This window comes from Ochlerotatus camptorhynchus, unplaced genomic scaffold, assembly GCF_037179485.1.
Source record: "Ochlerotatus camptorhynchus isolate MF236.1 unplaced genomic scaffold, CSIRO-AGI_Acam_v1.1 ptg000367l, whole genome shotgun sequence".
Classification (NCBI taxonomy): domain Eukaryota; kingdom Metazoa; phylum Arthropoda; class Insecta; order Diptera; family Culicidae; genus Ochlerotatus; species Ochlerotatus camptorhynchus.
In genome coordinates, this window is record NW_027040855.1 from 997,138 (window position 1) to 1,015,959 (window position 18,822).

Sequence of the window (18,822 nt, forward strand, 5' to 3'; positions counted from 1 at the left end):
GTCAGTCTCAGAGCCACTAAATTTACATGATTTTTTCAAAGTGTGTGGATCTGCACAGATAAAAATTCTGAATTTTAATTGTGTTGTTAACATTCATTCGCGTAGACTTGTATTTCATTTCACGCAACCGAGCAACTTGCAAACAATGTTGTTTAAAAAGATGGGCTTTTGTATACAATATTTGCTACATTGCATGAAATGTGTCAGAACTTTACATGATATATAATGTAAACGTATATGATATGCACAGATAAAAAATCTGAATTTTAATTATGATGTAAACATTCCTGCGTTTAAACTTCTATCTTATTTCACGCAAAACGAGCAACTTGCTAGCAATATTGTTTGAAAAGCTGGGCTTTTGTATACAATATTTGCTACATTGCATGAAATGTCTCAGAACTATACACGATTTATAATGTAATCTTGTATATTGAACAGAAATTTACACTACTTTTTCGAACTGTGTGCTATCAGGCTGTCAGTTTTAATCTAACAACTACTAACCACCTTCCCATGGCATTCCGGTTGGTCCGTTTACGTTGCGTTAGGTCTGGTGTATAAAGGGTTTGTGTTTGTTCGGGTCGTGGTGATATTTTCGCTCCTTAGCTTTCCTTGTTCGTTGCGGTTGGTTTTTTTTTTTTTTTTTTTATTAAAGAGATTTTTAGCCTTAAGCTAGTTCATCTCTAACGTTGCGGTTGGTCATGACAGGTATTTTAAGTGTTATATCTGGTTGAAGAGTCCGGCTTCACGTAAAAAGGCGAGTAGGGCCGCTTGTTGGCTCATTACCTAGAGCATCGCGGATATTTTCGGGAATGTCGTAGCATGTTCTAGCTCCTTCATACTTTGGACAATGACAGATGAAGTGTTCCACAGTTTCCGGCGTGAGGCATAGATCGCTTATCCTTCTAAAAGGCCCATCTCCCTTGTAGTTGTGGGAGATGTTTGTATGGCCAGTTCGGAGACGGAATATCACGACCTGCTCCCGGTGCAGCGATGGATCGTCCCATCTAGTAATATTCTGTTTTAATTTTCGAATAGCTGGTGTTCTAGCTGCTATCCAGTCGCGGCTCCAGGAATCCTCAATAATTTTGGTTACCCATTTTTTTTTAGATCAGGTCCTGGGACCTCTCGCGTATATTTGGCCATGTGCCGACCAGAGGGTGCTAGATGGTCCGCCTCTACTTTCCCCCGAGCACCACAGTGCCCTGGGATCCAAACGAATGTTGTGTTATTTGGTGCATGTTCCTGGATCGCCTAGATCCAGGGGTGTCTACTCGTTTCGGACTCAAGAGCAGCAACCACGCTGGCGGAGTCGGTGAAGATGGCTATCGGTCGTTCATCGAAGGTGGTGGCAGCGATGAAAGCCGCGGCGGCTTCGGCGGAGAATATCGAACACTGGGCTGGCAGTCGGTGACATTCGCTGAGATTCCGATCCCCACCTTCCCCTGGGCGACCGAGCCATCTGTGTATCTAATTGAGTATCCTTCGTATTTTCGTTTTTGAAGGTCTAGGACCGTTTGTGTCACTGCTAAAGGGTTGGAACCTATTTTAAACTTGGCTTTGATTGTACGATCGGTTTGAATTTTTGGCAGGCTCCACACCAGTGGACCCTGGACACCGGTGGGAGTACTTGGTTGGATGATTCTCTGAGGAGTTGGTTAGCCTCAACGAGGAGGAAACCTTCCTTCCTGCTACCGGACCTGTTTTCACAGTGGCTGATGGCTCGATGGCAGATTGTTTTGGTTATGTACCTGTTGAAGGTGAGCACTCTGCCCTCGATACAGGCAGCTTACGATGGTAATCGTAAGGCTTGCTGGTAGACAGGTGCAAGTTTTTCCACTAGCAGGGGCATTGTGAGGTAGGTTGCTTCAATCCCGTATGTTAGGCGTGAGTTTATGATAGCTTTTGCGACGTTCAGACGGGTCTGCCGGTTGGCATTTGGGTGGCGCCCAGCCAGAGTTTTCAGCAGGTTGATTTGCTGTTTAAAACTGCTTTGAAGTGCGGGTTGAAGTGAGGTGACAGTCGAAGCAGACTCCGAGGATTCGAATGGTTTTATGGAATGGGACCGGTTTGCCGTTGATGAGAATCTTGATGCTCAGGACCTTGTGATTGGTCTAGCATACGTGAAAAAAATATCCTGAGTACGTATCTGTGCTATTCAAGGGAAGATTACTTGGAGATTGCTGAAGAGACTAACATTAGTTTTTATAACTTGAATTCCGAGGTATTACTACTCGGAATATCCGACGAGCATTTCATGCTGATTGAGATTAGAAGTCCAGGAGAATTCTACGGTAAATTTCAACAGAATATATTTTAAAAATTCAAATGAAATGTTGAGGTAAAATTTACAAGAACTTTAAGGACACTTAAATCGTTATTTTGAGGTAATTCAAAACAAAATCTGATCCGAGTTCTAAAGGAGTACTGCGACATGTTCCGAAGGCATTAATATGTGTACCGTCGAGGGGTGACCAGGCCCTACGTTGTGTCTTTATATTTTTCCGGATCCACGCACGTTTAAAACCCAACCGAATTTTCAATTTCTTTCACTAATATCTTCCGAGAAACAAAAGGTTGTGCTATGATCCTAAGAGGAAAAGGTGACAATTGGCTTCTTCCTCTTTTATTTATACCTCTATCTCTATCTTTATCTATCTCTATCTCTATCTTACGCACATGAAATCGGCCAATCAGGAGCTGGTTCACGTTCGACAGAAATGTGGTTCATTTTCGCCCCCGTATTGTCACCTCTTCTCTTAGCTAAACCGTTTGAAAAATTCATGTAAATTTCTGCGAGATATAGCACACATAAAATTAACGCTAGATTTGACATAAATTTCGCTGTTTCTGCCAAGTATAGCTCAAAATTAAACGAAGGGAAATTTTACGCGATAGTTAAAATTAAGATTTTTTTTTTATGTGTATGATCCAACCCGCTTTTAAGGCTGACGCACAATGTATAAGTTTCCGGGTTTTTTGAGAGATAATGCATGGGCTCACTGTCAAAAAACCTGAAAACTTATCCATTGTGCGGCCTTTACTCTGCTGCTAGTGCGCGCTTGTGTCGGTGCAAGCGCAACTCGCATCTGTCAATTAACAGGGCTCGGCTACCTGATACCAACTACATTACACCGTAAAATCACAGACAAACAAACGTAACTCTTTGAAAAAGTTTTTCTTGAAAACATAGTATCTCAAAACATAGGACCTCAGTAACGACATCTCTCGGGCTTCTTGCGGAAAACAAGCTTGCTTGCTAACTCGAAACTAATATTGCATAAAAGTTCTATAGAATGTATTCAGCTTTCCATGCTCGGTAATGGCGGCCTATTTGTATGAATAAATGTATCCTTCAATGTGCTTTTTGACACTATCTGGATGCTCGGGTTTTGAACCCTCCCTTTCCCTCTCCCAAGAACAGAAGAAAATGGAACAACATACGCCCTCCAGTAAGTGTCAAATTGCACAGCGAAGGATATATTTATTCATACAAACAGGCCGCCATTACCGAGCATGGAAGGCTGGATAGAAACATCAAAGTGATCCGATGCCAGCGCTGCGGCGAGTAGTTCGCGGAAATGATAATATTCAAATCAACCAAACGAAGATACACAATGAAGTGTTACGTCTGTTTGTCTGTAGTTAAAGCTTTGGGCGCAACAATATGATTTAAATAATTGAGTTGAATGGGAAATTCAACCTGAGGATTATTCCAAAGTAGACTAACAATTCTGAGGACAGTCTCAAGGCAAATACTAGGAAGATTCAACGGGAATTCTAATGATAATATCATAGAACTTCTAGTGGTATTTGAAGGGAATGTTGGAATATTACTCAAAGGATACTGAAGAGAATATCTAGGTAATTTTGTTGAAAATTTCACGCAAATTTTGGAGGAATACTTAGAAAATTCTAAGAAAAGAATTTTCTGAAGAATTCTGAGGAGAATTCTACGGTCATTATGAGTAATGGTCTGAGGCAAATATGCATGTATGTTTATTAAATTGATAGGTTTATTCTGATGGAATATCAAAGAGAGTTATGACGAAAAATGTAAGCAAATTCCTGCAATAATGATTTAGAAATGGAAGAGAATTGTAGAGTGGATTCCAAGAAACTTCTGGAGAGAATAATGGATGCGACATAAGGAAAATTCTAAGGGGATACTAGACATAATGTTGACAAGCATGATTTTGAGAAACCCTATTGCGATTCTTTGGAATCCTTCTCTATAAATTCTCTGGAATAATTTCAGAAAACACCAGACCCAACAAACCATTTGTGCTGAATAAAGGCTTAACAAGCAATGTTTTAGCTGAAGAAGCATATTTTTGCCTGAATAAGCTCTTATTCTGCTTCCAATGTTTGTTGGGGACTGAATTCAGAGTATTGTGGGAGATATTTCGGACAATCATTAAAGGGACAGAGTAATCTCGACAAAAATTCTGGAGAAGCACGAAGGAACTCCACAGAATAGCAAGAGGGATTCCGTAGAATTTAGGCAGAGGATCCTAGCGGAGATTTCACAGAAACAAAACAAGGACTTCGAAGAACTTCAGGAGCGATTTCAGAGTATTCCAGAGAATATTATGGAGGGATCCCGGAGAATCCCAAAAGCATTTCCAATTTTCATTTAAACTGAAGATGGCTACAACCCCTTTTAATACCAAGTGAAATGTAATAGATTGCACAGTTTAAACGTAAATTTATTAACAACTATTCCACAATTAAATTTTCATAGTAGAAATCGATGAAGTCTTGAAATAATTTGAGTTAGACGCATTATTTTACTCCTGCGGTTTAGTATCGTTAAATAATCACAAAATAATTTTACACAAAAAAAATATATGCAAATAAATATAATACATACAAAGTTAAATGACACAAAATTAAATTTTCACAATTCAACAAAATTCTCAAAAAGTCGACACCGTCGGAATTTTCTGAGGCATAAAATCTCTTATCATGCCTTCCTTCGAAAGGGAAGTAAAACCGTTAGTCCCCGGTCCATGAGTTGATGTGCCTTATCAATTGAAATATGTAATCCTATTTATAAAAAAAAACAATGAAAACAAAATTCAATCAAGTTAATCCAATCTGAATCGATTGACATTGGATTAAATTACTTGCTTGCGACTTGCTTCAACCACTACAAACACAAAATTCCCCGCAGGAAATTCTAGCCCCAAGTTAGTGCGGTAGCAGGTGCAACAATTGTAAATCCCATTCCACTGGATAATTGTATATTTAATACCCACTGCAAGTGGCGCTTGCGAAAACCAGTGCAGCAAGCTTGTAGAAAACCAGTAACCGGCAGTTGCATCTATCGATTTCGCTATCCCATTTGCTCAACACGTGGCGTCCCACGAAACACCGATTCCAACAATTGCGCATTGCGCGCTAGTCAAAAAAATTAACACGTTGTCACCCAAAATTAACTTTTCAAAACTAATGATTTTATTTTTATCTTTTCCTTTCGACAGCCCATTCGACCGCAATGGACCGGTTCGAGCAAGTCCGAAGTGAGCAACTACATCTTCGGCAACATGAAAGACAGCATGTCGGACGTGGCGGCCCAGACGGTTGCCGGGTCCACGCTGCCCCTGGTCGGAATGCCCCGTGAGGACGAAGAAGCCGGATCGTACAATCCGTTCGAAAACCGGAAGCTATCGCATCCCACCTCGGACACGGAGACCCTGGTCCATCTGCTCAAAGGTTCCCTCGGCTCGGGAATCCTGGCGATGCCGTTGGCCTTCCTGCATGCCGGTCTATGGTTTGGACTGGGAGCTACCCTGGCCGTCGGTGCCATCTGTACCTACTGTATTCACATTCTAGTTAAGTGTTCGCACATCCTCTGCCGGAGAGCGCAGATTCCCTCGCTAGGCTTTGCCGATGTGGCAGAAACGGCTTTCCTTGCTGGACCCGAAGGAGTGAAAAAGTACTCGCGACTGGCACGGTTCATTATCAATCTGTTCCTGGTACTGGATCTGATGGGATGCTGCTGCATCTACATCGTGTTCGTCGCGACCAACGTCAAGCAAGTGGTGGACTACTACACCCACAGCCATTATGATGTGCGGTATTACATTGTGCTGACGTTGTTCCCCCTGATTTTAATCAACTTGATTAGGTAGGATGTTCTGAAGTTGAAAACCAAACGAACCGATCGAGCTAACATTTCCACTATTTTCACAGGAAACTGAAATACCTCACACCGTTCTCGATGATCGCAAACATTCTCATTGGAGCGGGCGTCGGTATCACGCTGTACTACGTTATGACGGATCTGCCTGCATTCTCGGACCGCAAGGCCATTGCCGATGTGCACCACATGCCCATGTTCTTCGGAACGGTGATCTTCGCCCTGGAAGGAATCGGTGTAGTGATGTCGCTGGAGAACAACATGAAGACACCGCAACACTTTATCGGATGCCCCGGAGTGCTGAACATCGGAATGGTGGTCGTTGTTGCCCTGTATGCCGCTGTCGGTTTCCTCGGATATCTGAAGTACGGTGAAGAGACGAAGGGCAGTGTGACGCTGAATTTGCCGGTGGAAGATATGTGAGTACTTGGTGGTTGAGGGTTGTCCCCGTTCGAGCGATTCTAATGAACGGCTCTTCTTTACAGCTTGGCCCAATTGGTGAAACTTATGATTGCTGTTGCCATCTTCTTGACCTACTCGCTGCAGTTTTACGTCCCGATGGAAATCGTCTGGAAGAACGTGCAGCATAACTTTAGCGAGCACAAGAATGCAGCTGAATATGCAATTCGAATTGGAATGGTGGTAAGTAAAATTTGGGAATAGTGACTATCTCTGGAGAAGCTCTGGCGAGGGGACTCGGCTTGTTCATTCAAGTAGCACTTTTAGTTGCACAATTCATTGGTCGAACACTGCTTTTGGAAACTGAAATCGATGTTTTTCCCAGCGCAAATTTTAAAAATTTCCCGGTTGCATATGTTCAGCAATGAACGAAACGGATTTAAGAAAATTTCCAAGACTGGTTTCAACATTTGTTTATAATCTTAGAGTACGACAGATTTTTGAGATTTCTGAATTACAAAAACCTTCGTGATTCGAGATTTTAAAAAAACAATAACATAAAATATTATTTTTCCAATTTGGAATTAAGAAAATTTTCAATCAATCATGAAAACAAAATCCATGATCCTAGACTCCACCCTGACAAATTTACAATGCTTTGAAACTTGAAAGAACTTTCAGGGATCTAACAATTTAAAGATTGCTTATAAAGGGTGATACGGTCAAAATTTGGTCAAGGGAAAACGCGTGTAAATCGGTGAAATCGTTTATTTAAAAAATCAAATTAAATTTCTTTTTCAAGTTCAATTAGTATAAAATTCAGGAAAAATATTCAGTTAGGCTTCCGCTTTTCCAAATCCGAATTGCCGGGCCTTACGCTTGACCCCTGCCATCAGATTTTGTACAGCCACCTTGTCCACCTTCTTCGCCGCAGAAAGCCAGTTTGCCTTGAACTGCTGCTCGCCCTTAGCAGTTTTTTTGGTCTTCTTTAGGTTCCGCTTGACAATAGCCCAGTATTTCTCAATTGGGTGGAGCTCTGGCGTGTTGGGAGGGTTCTTGTCCTTGGGAACCACCTGCACGTTGTTGGCGGCGTACCACTCCATGGCCTTTTTACCGTAATGGCAAGATGCCAAATCCGGCCAAAACAGTACGGAACAACCGTGTTTCTTCAGGAAAGGCAGCAGACGTTTATTCAAACACTCTTTCACGTAAATTTCTTGGTTGACAGTCCCGGAAGCTATGAAAATGCTGCTTTTCAAACCACAGGTACAGATGGCTTGCCAAACCAGATATTTCTTTGCGAACTTTGACAGTTTCATGTGCTTGAAAACATCTGCTACCTTTCCCCTTCCTTTTGCCGTATAAAACTCCTGTCCCGGAAGCTGCTTGTAGTCGGCTTTGACGTAGGTTTCGTCGTCCATTACCACGCAGTCAAACTTCGTCAGCATCGTCGTGTACAGCCTCCGGGATCGCGCTTTGGCCGTCGTATTTTGTTTATCATCGCGATTTGGAGTCACTACCTTCTTGTAAGTCGATAGTCCGGCTCGTTTTTTGGCTCGATGCACGGTTGTAGACGATACACCCAGCTTATTTGCGGCATCTCGGAGAGAGAGGTTAGGGTTTCGCTTGAAACTACCGGCAACTCTCTTTGTCGTCTCAGCGGCTTCCGGTTTTCGATTTCCCCCCGATCCAGACTTCCTGGCTGTCGACAAACGTTCCCCAAACACTTTAATTACATTTGTAACGATTGATTTGGCAACTTTTAGCGATTTTGCCAACTTTGCGTGCGAGTAGCTCGGATTTTCGCGATGCGCGAGCAAAATTTTGATACGCTGCTCTTCTTGCTTGGACGGCATTTTGACAACTGAAGAGTGAATTCCAAAATCAAAATAGGAGCAACATTCTACACACACACACCTTCAAAATGAGGGGTGTTCAGGTTTTTTAAATGCAAAATTGAAAGAAATACGTCAAGTTGATATTGACCAAATTTTGACCGTATCACCCTTTAGTTGCCTGCCAAGAAAACCTATGGATATGTGAGGTTTATTAAAAAGGGATTCCTAAAAAAGCCCGGGAAAAAATCTAAGGGAGCTATGACCAGCATTCCAAATTTTGAGATGTAGTCCTAAGAAATTCAAACATGAATTCCAAGGTATTTCTGGGCAGAAGAAAAGAAGCTCTGAATTGAGTTCTTTGGTGTTTCTGATCTTGATGGGGATACAAGATTTTGGTAGAAATTAAATAAAAAATTCTAAACAGAATTTAAAGGGTGATCTGCCGGTAATTTGAAACGAATACTGAAGGAGATTTAGATACGAATTTCAAATAAATTCTGGCCAAATATCAAAAAGATCATATGTTGAGGAGAACTTCACTAAAACAAAGCACAATTTGAATTAAATTCTTAGGAAAGTCTAAGGAAAATCTAGAAGAAAATTCCAATGGATTTCTAAGAAGAATTCCGAAGAATTTCTGAGAAGCGGTTCCAGTTAAAACAGAAGAGAAACGTTGATTGAAATTTAGCATTTTCGAATGCGCATGGATGAGCATTTTTTGGAACTAAACAGACAAACAGGGGATAGACTAAATGATCGGGACAGGCAAAATTTTGTCAAAATTCAAATGGCATTCAATTTTTGAAATCTAAACAAATCTTGATGAATACGGATGCATTAAATCATTTGAAAATTAGAGGTGTCCAGTGGACACCGGAGTTGTTCCAGATGTTTGGGACTTGTATTTTTTTTTAAGTATGAGAATTTATTTGACTTCATATTTTTCCTTATACTAGAAGCAATTCTGAATTCAATGCTGGCCACAGATCCAACATTTGCCAAGAAACGATTTCTTTGAAATCGGTTCCGATAAATTACTGCCCCAAATTGGCATCCAAAACCTGCTGCAGAGTAACGATGGCAGGTTGTTTGCCTGATATATCTGCCATTGGTGTCGGCTTGCAAAATCTTGAAGTTTGACACCCATATTGATATGGTTCCGGCCATGTCCCAAATTAACCATTTCCTCTGGGGAACCCAGATCCAGATCCAGCAATTCGGGACGCTGAAAAAGATTCTGAAGACATCGTGCTGAAAAATCATGAGGATTGATATCCAAAAGATTAACATTGCTGGTCACTTCACTGGAACCGATTTCTAGGAACTGACCAGATCTCGGTTGTTTCTCAGCAGATCTTGGATCTGTGGCCAGCATTGAATTCAGAATTGCTTCTAGTATCAGGAAAAATATGAATTCAATCAAATTTTCACACCAAAAAAAATACAAGCGATTAAAAAAATCAGTGTGGGCATACCTCCCAAAAATCCAGAAAATCTCCGATTTATAATATCTCCTATAACTTCCCCGTCAAATGCATCTGGTTTCATCAAAAATGGTTTATTTTTCGAAAATGTAATGCCATTTGAATTTTGACAGCATTTTGCCTGTCCCGATCGTTTTGTCTATCCCCTGTATTTCCGACGGAAAAGACTAAGTAACTAATCCACACCGTACCATTCCGTCCCTCTTTCCAGACCATCACTGTGATCATCGCTGCTGCCCTACCCAACATCGGTCCATTCGTCACGCTGATCGGCGCCGTCTGCCTCAGCACCCTCGGCATGATGTTCCCGGCCGTCATCGAACTGGTCACCTTCTACGAGAAACCCGGCTACGGACGCTTCAACTGGGTCCTGTGGAAGAACATCTTCCTGATCCTGTTCGGCGTGGTTGGTTTCATCACCGGTACCTACGTCAGTATCGAGGAGTTCTCGCGGCATCTGGAGGAAGTATAAACAGCATAACAAACACAACAAGACTTGGCCCCTAGGGCATATTGGGCGTACTTCCGAATCCCACCCCACGATTGTAGCATTGAATCGGGCACAGCGGGATGGAAGTGTGCGCAGTATAGGATCGGAAGTGCACGTGGTGGTGTCCCGAATTTCCTCCCCTTTTCTCCCGGGGTGTGACCCCGGGAAACAGAACCCACGCGAAACTGGTTCTCGAGTCCGGTCGAGCACGCAAACTCTGAACCCAGTTTCGACAGCTGGACAATTCGGGGGTATCAAATGCACGTGTCACTTCTACCCAGTTGTGCTTCCTTTGTGGGAAGCGTTAATTTATTATTTGTTCTCTAAAGGTTTATTCAAAATTGCTAGACTAACGTAGTTTGTTGAATTGTTCTTCGAATCAGATTCGGAATCGTTTTTGGTTTTCCTTCAATAGCATGCGTTCATCGAAACCATATTTAAACATATTTAAATTGCCCATAGAAGAGAATTTCATTAGACCTAACGCTATGATGGCAGAGTTATTTAGATGTAGAACCGAAACTATTGTGATTTTGAACCTATCTCTAATATTTTTTTTACCATAAGACAAAACGAGTTTCTTAGATTTATAACTGCAAGTGCTAGTGAAAACAGAAAACAATAAAAAAAGAAAACCTGAAGAAAGATTTCTCGAAACTTTGAAAGACACAAAATTGAGCAGCTCAATCTGTCAGACAGAAAGAGACCATATCGAACAAAACCAAATTACAAACCTACAATGCGATTGAAATTGGAAATATGTGCAACACATGAAATTATACACACTAAAATCTAAAATTCGAAGCTAATGTCTTCCATTTGCCATCCAGCGGAATTGCTTTGAGCAAGAACAAATGAATAAAAAAGCTTTAAATTCTAAACCAGATGCTGAACTCATGAACTGTAATGTTCCTAGTATTTTATACAATGCTTTTATCGTATAAAAAGTCTGTGAACATTAGGTTAACGGGGAAGTGGATCTCCGCTTGAGGGCTGTTTACACAAATAAACAAACAAACACAAAAAAAGATGTAAAATATTTAATAAATCTAGGCGAAAGGAAACAGGACAGGACGTTTTGAGAAAGACTACAACACACAACATGAAGCTATAGCAGGTAGTAGGTTAAGTTAAGCTCACTGTTACGATGTAAGATATATTTGAAACCTATTTGAAAAAGTGATTGATCTAAATAAAACTATGGTTCAATAAATATGATTTTTTCATTTTTTGATCACCCTTTTTCCCTCCGTGCTTTGCACTGACGTGCCATCTGATGGAGAGCATAACTAACTAACACGAAAAGTGCTCGCTCTTGCTGCAGTTCACGGACGATAAGATCTACTCAAAATTGAGAGGTTTTTCCCTCAAAATCGCAAAAACTAACACAGCAAGAATGTTATTGATCTTGTATGGTAATATTGTATCTAATTGATACAATTTTATTAATATTTATAAATATTAATATAGATTAACACCCACAAAATGATATCACATCACAAAATGTTTACACCGTTTTCAGCATACATTGGTTGGTTTCGTGGCTACAAGTTTTAGTGGTGAGTAAGTATTTTGGGGTGGTGTATCGAATAATCGGTTTGTTTACATGCTATTCCCTTTCACGCTTTTCAAAACTCCCCAAATTTGGGTAGAATCCACTCAGATCGGTCAAAACTGAACCTAACCAAAAATAGGTAAACTGTGATGGGAGTGACAAGTTGACAAATGGACAACATGAATCCGTTCGACTTTGTTCATTTGTCAACTTGTCACTCCCATCATAGTTTACCCATTTTTGGGTAAGTTCAGTTTTGATCATCTGCATGGATTGTTCCCAAATTTGGGGAGTTTAAAATAGCGTGTTGTGAATAAATGTTTAAACGATCGAAACCAAACCAAACAAATTACCCATAGACTGAGTTAAATTTCCTCACTTTTCCTCGCGCTTTTCCTCAAAGATCTCCACGGTCAATAAGAAGGAGCCAAATTTGAGTTATAAGTTTAGTTCACTCATAATCGTCAAAAGTGTAGGAACTCAGCGATTTTGTCTCATGTTTTCCTGTGAAAACCCTTAAAAATCTCCCGGCAAATGAGAAAAATTTACGAAATTTTTTCTCAGTCTACACAGTTTGAAAAAGTAGTGTTCACGGTCAATCATACCAACTTAGCGACTGAGAACTGAGACTCATAGCGTGTGAATTGTAAATTTCCGTTACTATGATGCACATAAGTGGAGCGTCAAATATCATACATGTTTACGTTATACACTGTAACTGGAAATTTATAATGGGTAAACAAATTACCCATTAATGGGTATCTAATATCCATAAACGAGTAATTGTTACCGATTAGTGGGTAAACGTTACGTTATTGTTTACCCATTTAAATGGGTTAACCTACTTTACTTTTTTTTTTTTTTTTTTGCTTATTAATTTATTTGATAAGGCTCAACCGAATTAACTTTACAGAGCCGAGGATTCTTGGTCACTATACAATACATCTTAAAACTATAGTCAAAAGGTACAACACAATAAACACTTTATCTTCCGCTATCCAAAAAGCCTCCTCCATCAGAACTGGAGCCGCTTCCAGTAGGTTCATTGTATGGCAAATTGTTGTACGCCAACGAGGGTCAAAGTGCGTCCATTGCAGCAATGGACGCAAAACGTGGTCAGCACTCACACACTCATCACGAAACGGTTGCTTTCCAAAGTCGACGACGCATCGACCGAAAGAACTGCTGATGAAGAACAATGAGGAGGACCACACAATGGTTGCTGCCGAGAAAACAGACGATCGCGTAGCACACATCGAGAGTGGCCTGCTTTTGTCGACAGCCGAGTGAACACTGGACCTACTTTACTTTTAAATGGGTGAAATTATACTCATTAATGGGTCTATAATGATAGAGTGTAGACAATTAATGAAATATTCCAACTATTGTATGCAAGCACCCATATTTTTAAGCAAAATTTCTAGCAAGTTGCTGGATAGGCCTTTTTAATGTACCACTAACGCAGATGGCACCTCGCGAGTTCGAGAGGAAACGTCAACCAAACCGTTTGTTTACATCAGAAGAAGAATTCTAGATAGAGCTGGAATTAGGGCGAAACAGCCTATGTAAACAATGACTTCTCTCGTTGATTTTTTGGAATTCAAGGCACGTCCACACAAACCAAAATATCCATCGGGTATACTCGTCTGGAACGACCGAAAGCTCCTTACAGCCTCGAGCGTTCAATGTTTCTACTACAGCGAATGGCATTTCTGTTAGTAAAAAATATATTGTATTTTAATACATTTCATTAAGGTTTGCGTTCCACTACCATACCTATGATTTTCTGAATAAAACAGGTAAATTTACTACAATTAAGTAAAATTGTTTCGTACTTTTCGAGGTTACTGAAAACTTCTGCGGAAAACAAAACAAGCTGTCAAATGTAAAACGGTGCAAGTTCACAATAAGTTCCGTATTAACTTTTTAGCAACTTTCAAGTTCAAATAAGGTTCTACATGAACTAATCAGAGACTTTGAAGTTCAAAAATAATTCTTACGGAGCTTGAAAGTAGATTTGGCTACTTTGAAAAACATTGTTATGCATGAAATCAAGACATCTAGTAAAATAATATGATATTCCACTTCGTTCACATAGAGCAGTGGTATGTATCTCGGTTTCAAAGAGGAGAACTCGAGTTCGAGACTTGCGGTAAGTAATTTAAACATATGTAATTTAAATTAAATGTTTGACAATATTTCAAATATTTATCTTTCGACGACGCAGCAGCTCATAATAAATTAGAAGAGAACGTGGGGGGCAACAAAATAATAAATTTATTTGTTTTCTATTTTGGTTTGTTGATTTCATTCAAGTTTTCTTTTTGGGCTGAATAGCATTCCCTCCAACGGTTAAAGGAACCTTTTGTGAACTTTCAAGTTCTTTTTAAAAATGAAACAGGATTCTGTTAGAAGCTTAAACGTCGAATGTGAACTTGGAAGTTCGGTTAATTTCTTAAAAAGTAAGCCGAATAGAATTCTCTTCATAATCCTTAGAATAGCTGATTAAGCCAAAAAAGGGCTTTTATCCGAACTTTTGGTTGCATGGGACGGTTTTAAATTGGCTCACTACTTAACTAGCTAATTGGTCCCAAGCAAATCGATTAACGTACACTATTCTAGTATAAATTCCAGTACTACTCTATGTTTGTTTTGATTCGTTATGAAAGTTTGACAGATAAAATGAGGGGTTCGTGGATTTTCCCGAGGGACTATCAACTTGAGTGTTTTCCATTCATCTACCCGACTTGAAAAGATGCATTTTGTATTTTTTCATATTTATTTATTTTTAAGTTTTTTGTATGTTTGTATTATAGTGTATTAAATTCATTATTTAGTGTATTTTTCATGTGCAAAGTATTTTCGATGTATTTTTGAGTATTTTCATTGGGGTATTTTAGTTTCACCGTGTGCATATTTACGGTTTTTTTTTGTATTTTTTTCTGGAATGTATATTTACAATTCAGCTAATTTATGAAGTTGGTCACCCTTCAGATTTCCCTCGAGGGGTGCATCGATTAGCTTGGGACCGAAGATAGTACCAGAGTTGAGCCAAAAAGTTGAGCTCGTTTCTTCGGGACCTTCTGGTCTTAGAGTTACCTGTACGTTACCGCCACCTGTAACGCGCATAGTCAAAACCCTTGCGTTTGACGTTTACACACTTCCGCCATCTGTTCAACGTACTGCCCATTACAGTTTACTCAACAGATGGCGGTAGTGTTTAAGCGACGATGTTTTATAGTGAAAAAGATTCAATGTGTGTGAGGAGACGTACCAGCCCAGGGCTGAAAGTCTCCTTAATAAAGATATAAAAAAAATTCAATGTGTTATGTCTGTTTGCCTATACTAATATTTTTGAGTGTACAGGGTGTCTCAGTATAGGCAACCGGTGGAAACTAACGATTTTAAATTGGCTCACTACTTGGCTATTGGTCCCAAGTAAATCTATAAGCGTACCCCATTCTAGTCGAAATTCTTGTACTACACTATGTTTGTTTTGATTATCTATGCAAGTTTAACAGCTAAAATAAGGGGCTCTTGGATTTTTCTATGTTTCGAGGGGTGCATCGATTAGGCAAAAAGTTGAACACGTTTCTTCGGGACCTTTTGGTCTTAGCGTTTCCTCTATGGTATAGGTTTCACCATTGGGTAATATTTGATTTACTGGATTTATATCAAAGGTGAATTTTTTACAGAAAAATCAAACATAGCACTTAAAGTTCGACTATAGTTGTAAATATTTGATAGTTTTTCGATGAAGGTTGAAATTTGTTTTCTTTTGAGTTCAGTGACATCTATTCTGAGACACCATGTAGGTTGCTCACATTTATATGGGGGAAATTTTTTATCATTTTTTTCAACGGGCCAACGTCTAGACTCGTTGTTAGTAGGTGATATAAGCACTCTTTGAATGTTTCAGCTCTTTTTGACGCTACACAGGCTTGCGCTTTTGGTTTAATGTTCATATAGGAGATTCGGTTAAAATTTTCATATACATGTACATTCAAATGCGTATATATCAATAAAACTAACTGGATTCATGCTGCAATTTTCTGCAAAGTTGTTACTCATAAACTGAACTACAAGTTTTGAAAATCTGAATCAAATCGAGAATAAGGAAACTTTTTTATGATCGATAGAGTGTAGGAGTTTCATTTTTGCATGTATTTTAACCAAATTCCCCACACAAAATTTAAACTAAAAGCGCCAGCTCGTGTTACATCCGAATGAGCTGAAATTTTCACAGAGTGGTTTTCTCACCTAATGGCAATAATCTAGGCGTTGGCCCGTAGAAAATTAGAACTATTATTTTTGTGGGCGAGTGTAGTCACTCAGCGCAATTTTATCTTGATTCTTCATATGCGCAATCACATTTATTTTAAATGTACTTCACCATGGTTCAATGTGTTACACACGTTGATTTCTAGTGTTTGAAACTTTTAATTGTTGATAATCTTTCTCTGCCAATATAAGTGCATACTAAATTGTACTACTGTCCAAAACCGATGGATTTGAAGTGTTTTGCATTTCAATGCGATGTGAATTGCTTGTTCTGCAAGGTAAACATCGAAAACATGAGTTGTGACTTCATCCTTATCAACCAACCCACAGTGGGGATTTTTGCAACAAAAAGGCTTGAAATTGTCTGCCGCTGAAACCACACATTGTAACATATGACTTTTTTTGGGAAAAATGTCAAGAAATTTATTTTGCATATCTTGAATTGGTGCACGTTGTGGTAAGTGCATGTTTGGAGCCTATTTTGCCCCAAAGTCCCATATTTTCTGTAATTTTTTTTACCATTATGATACTTCATTGATTCAAATTTTCAGTAACTTTTATCAGAAGTAGCCAATATGTCTTCTAGTAGTCAGCTTGTACCTTTTAACAACTATTGAAAACATATATAGGAGAGCATGGGGTCAAATCCACTAGATTTAAACTCAATATTACAAATTGAAAAATAAGTAGCACAAATCACTCAGAAAGTGGATTACAATAGTCTAAAGGACAAAACTGATAAAGCAAGTAACAAGGGTACCGCTGCAAAACAAAGTTTATACTTAAACTTGGTTAATTTTGGACTTTTAGACTTTTACAACCTATTTACTGAGTATTTTGTACAGCGTACATACCACCGTTAATGACCATAGAAATTACCACAAAATTTCTGCTCAAAAAACACTAAAAACGTTTATCTAAGCCATGAACACGAGTATAAAATGTATGGATTGGTTCGTGCCCGATCTATTCTGGACAAGTTATTTTTATCTAGATGAAAAGTTGTTGAGCCATGGTTCACAGCATAAAATTCACACATGAAATGGATGTGTTTCACAATATTACGCATTTCCCACCAAACTGGACAAATAAGCACGTTAAGTGCTCAATTAAGTGTGAGAAAGATGATGATGACGTGTGGATTTTTTTTGCGTGTAGCCAACGCTTTTAGAAATTTCTCCATACAACTGAGTAAATGCGACTAATTCTCTGAGTAATATTCGCTTTCAGTATACTTTCTCGCATTTTTTTTTATTTTTTTTTTAATGTTTTTTATGTGTTCTTTTACAAAAAAATACTCATAAACATACTAGTAAACAATAATACAGCTCATTTAAAAAAAAAATCGAATTTTCAGTGAAACACCATTCATTTTTGAGTTGATCTCATCGACCGTGCAAGTTATTGCGTATCGCGTTGCAACGCAATTCAGGCGGACAATTCGCGCAGTCTCTTTGTTGAAGCTTTCATGCTCATTCGACGATTGTTCGGAAGCATGGTAATACTCACGTAACGCAGAACATGGTACCATACGGAAGAGAAAGAGCATAGAGAGCATAAATTGTGCATAGCAGTTTCGAGGTCGCTAATGCGTAGAAAATGTGCGATGCGACGTAGGAAGAATAGAATTATTCTAGTTTCAGAACGAAGTAGAAAAGCGCTTCAATATCTGGAAGTGGAATACCGATTTCAATAAAAGTTGTGGTTGATTGTTGTAACAGTGATAGAACTGTTAAATAGAGTAACCCGATTTCGTGTAGTGTTCCGAGGTCAGCGCGAGCAAGCGAGGTCAGTTATGTATCGTGGAATGTTTTGATACATTGGAGCAGGGTGACACGAAAATGAAGACAGCCAATACATCAAATTGTATCAAGGCTGATGTATTGATGTGTAACATGACAGTTAGGATGGAAATACTATTTTCAAATGATTTGATATGTTGAAATTCCACAATAGCTGCCGAAAATTTCCAATCACTCGAAAACAAAACGTATGCAAAAAACTATTTTATTTAAATTATCAAACGCCAGACCCGGAGAACTACATAGGGGTATCATAAGCCAATGTCTGCGATGAATCGGGCATTCTCTGCGGTGGAATCAGCATTCAAATTTGGAGATACATCCAACCGATTGAGAAGATTGAGACTATTTTTAAATATTGTTTCTTTGTAGTTTTTGCTGTTTTATTTCGTCAAAGTTATTATTTATTGAGGCAACTTACTGTCAGATGAATTGCATCAAAAGAATAAATAAAAACAATTTTTTTGACGGTTACATAATGAATTCACTAGTCATTGATGTTAACAATTTGTTGTTCTTGTTATGGTTACGCCGGATTCTGATCCGCACATAGTGACAATCTCCGACGCTTGGGAGTTAGCTTTACGGAGCCGATCGTATATTGTTCTTTGTTTGTAACAAAATTCACTTAATTCTATGTCTAATAGGAGTTGGTCCGAATTTATTTATTTATTTATTTATTCGTCAATAAATCAAATCGTAGACTACATATTAACATTAGGACTTATGTTCTATGACTTCGCAGGGTTCTGAAATATATTTTTAATTCTGTTGAGGGCATATTTAGGTCAATCATTTCACAATGATGATTATAAACAGTCATCA

General features: G+C 39.1%; 2 protein-coding genes across 2 annotated transcripts in view; both read left to right on the forward strand.

Annotated features, from left to right (window-relative positions):
• Window positions 1–11,572, forward strand: part of LOC135709944 (proton-coupled amino acid transporter-like protein pathetic) — a 58,032-nt gene extending 46,460 nt beyond the window's left edge. The window contains exons 2-5 of the mRNA XM_065232391.1: window positions 5,490–6,136; window positions 6,202–6,567; window positions 6,634–6,790; window positions 10,081–11,572. Of these exons, the coding sequence (XP_065088463.1) occupies window positions 5,490–6,136; window positions 6,202–6,567; window positions 6,634–6,790; window positions 10,081–10,341 (1,431 nt within the window). The 3' untranslated portion in view covers window positions 10,342–11,572. The remainder of the gene's footprint in view (window positions 1–5,489; window positions 6,137–6,201; window positions 6,568–6,633; window positions 6,791–10,080) is intronic.
• The window catches only part of LOC135709888 (leucine-rich repeat-containing protein 58-like), a 302,215-nt gene that overhangs the window by 76,926 nt on the left and 206,467 nt on the right, over window positions 1–18,822 (forward strand). The window lies entirely within an intron of this gene.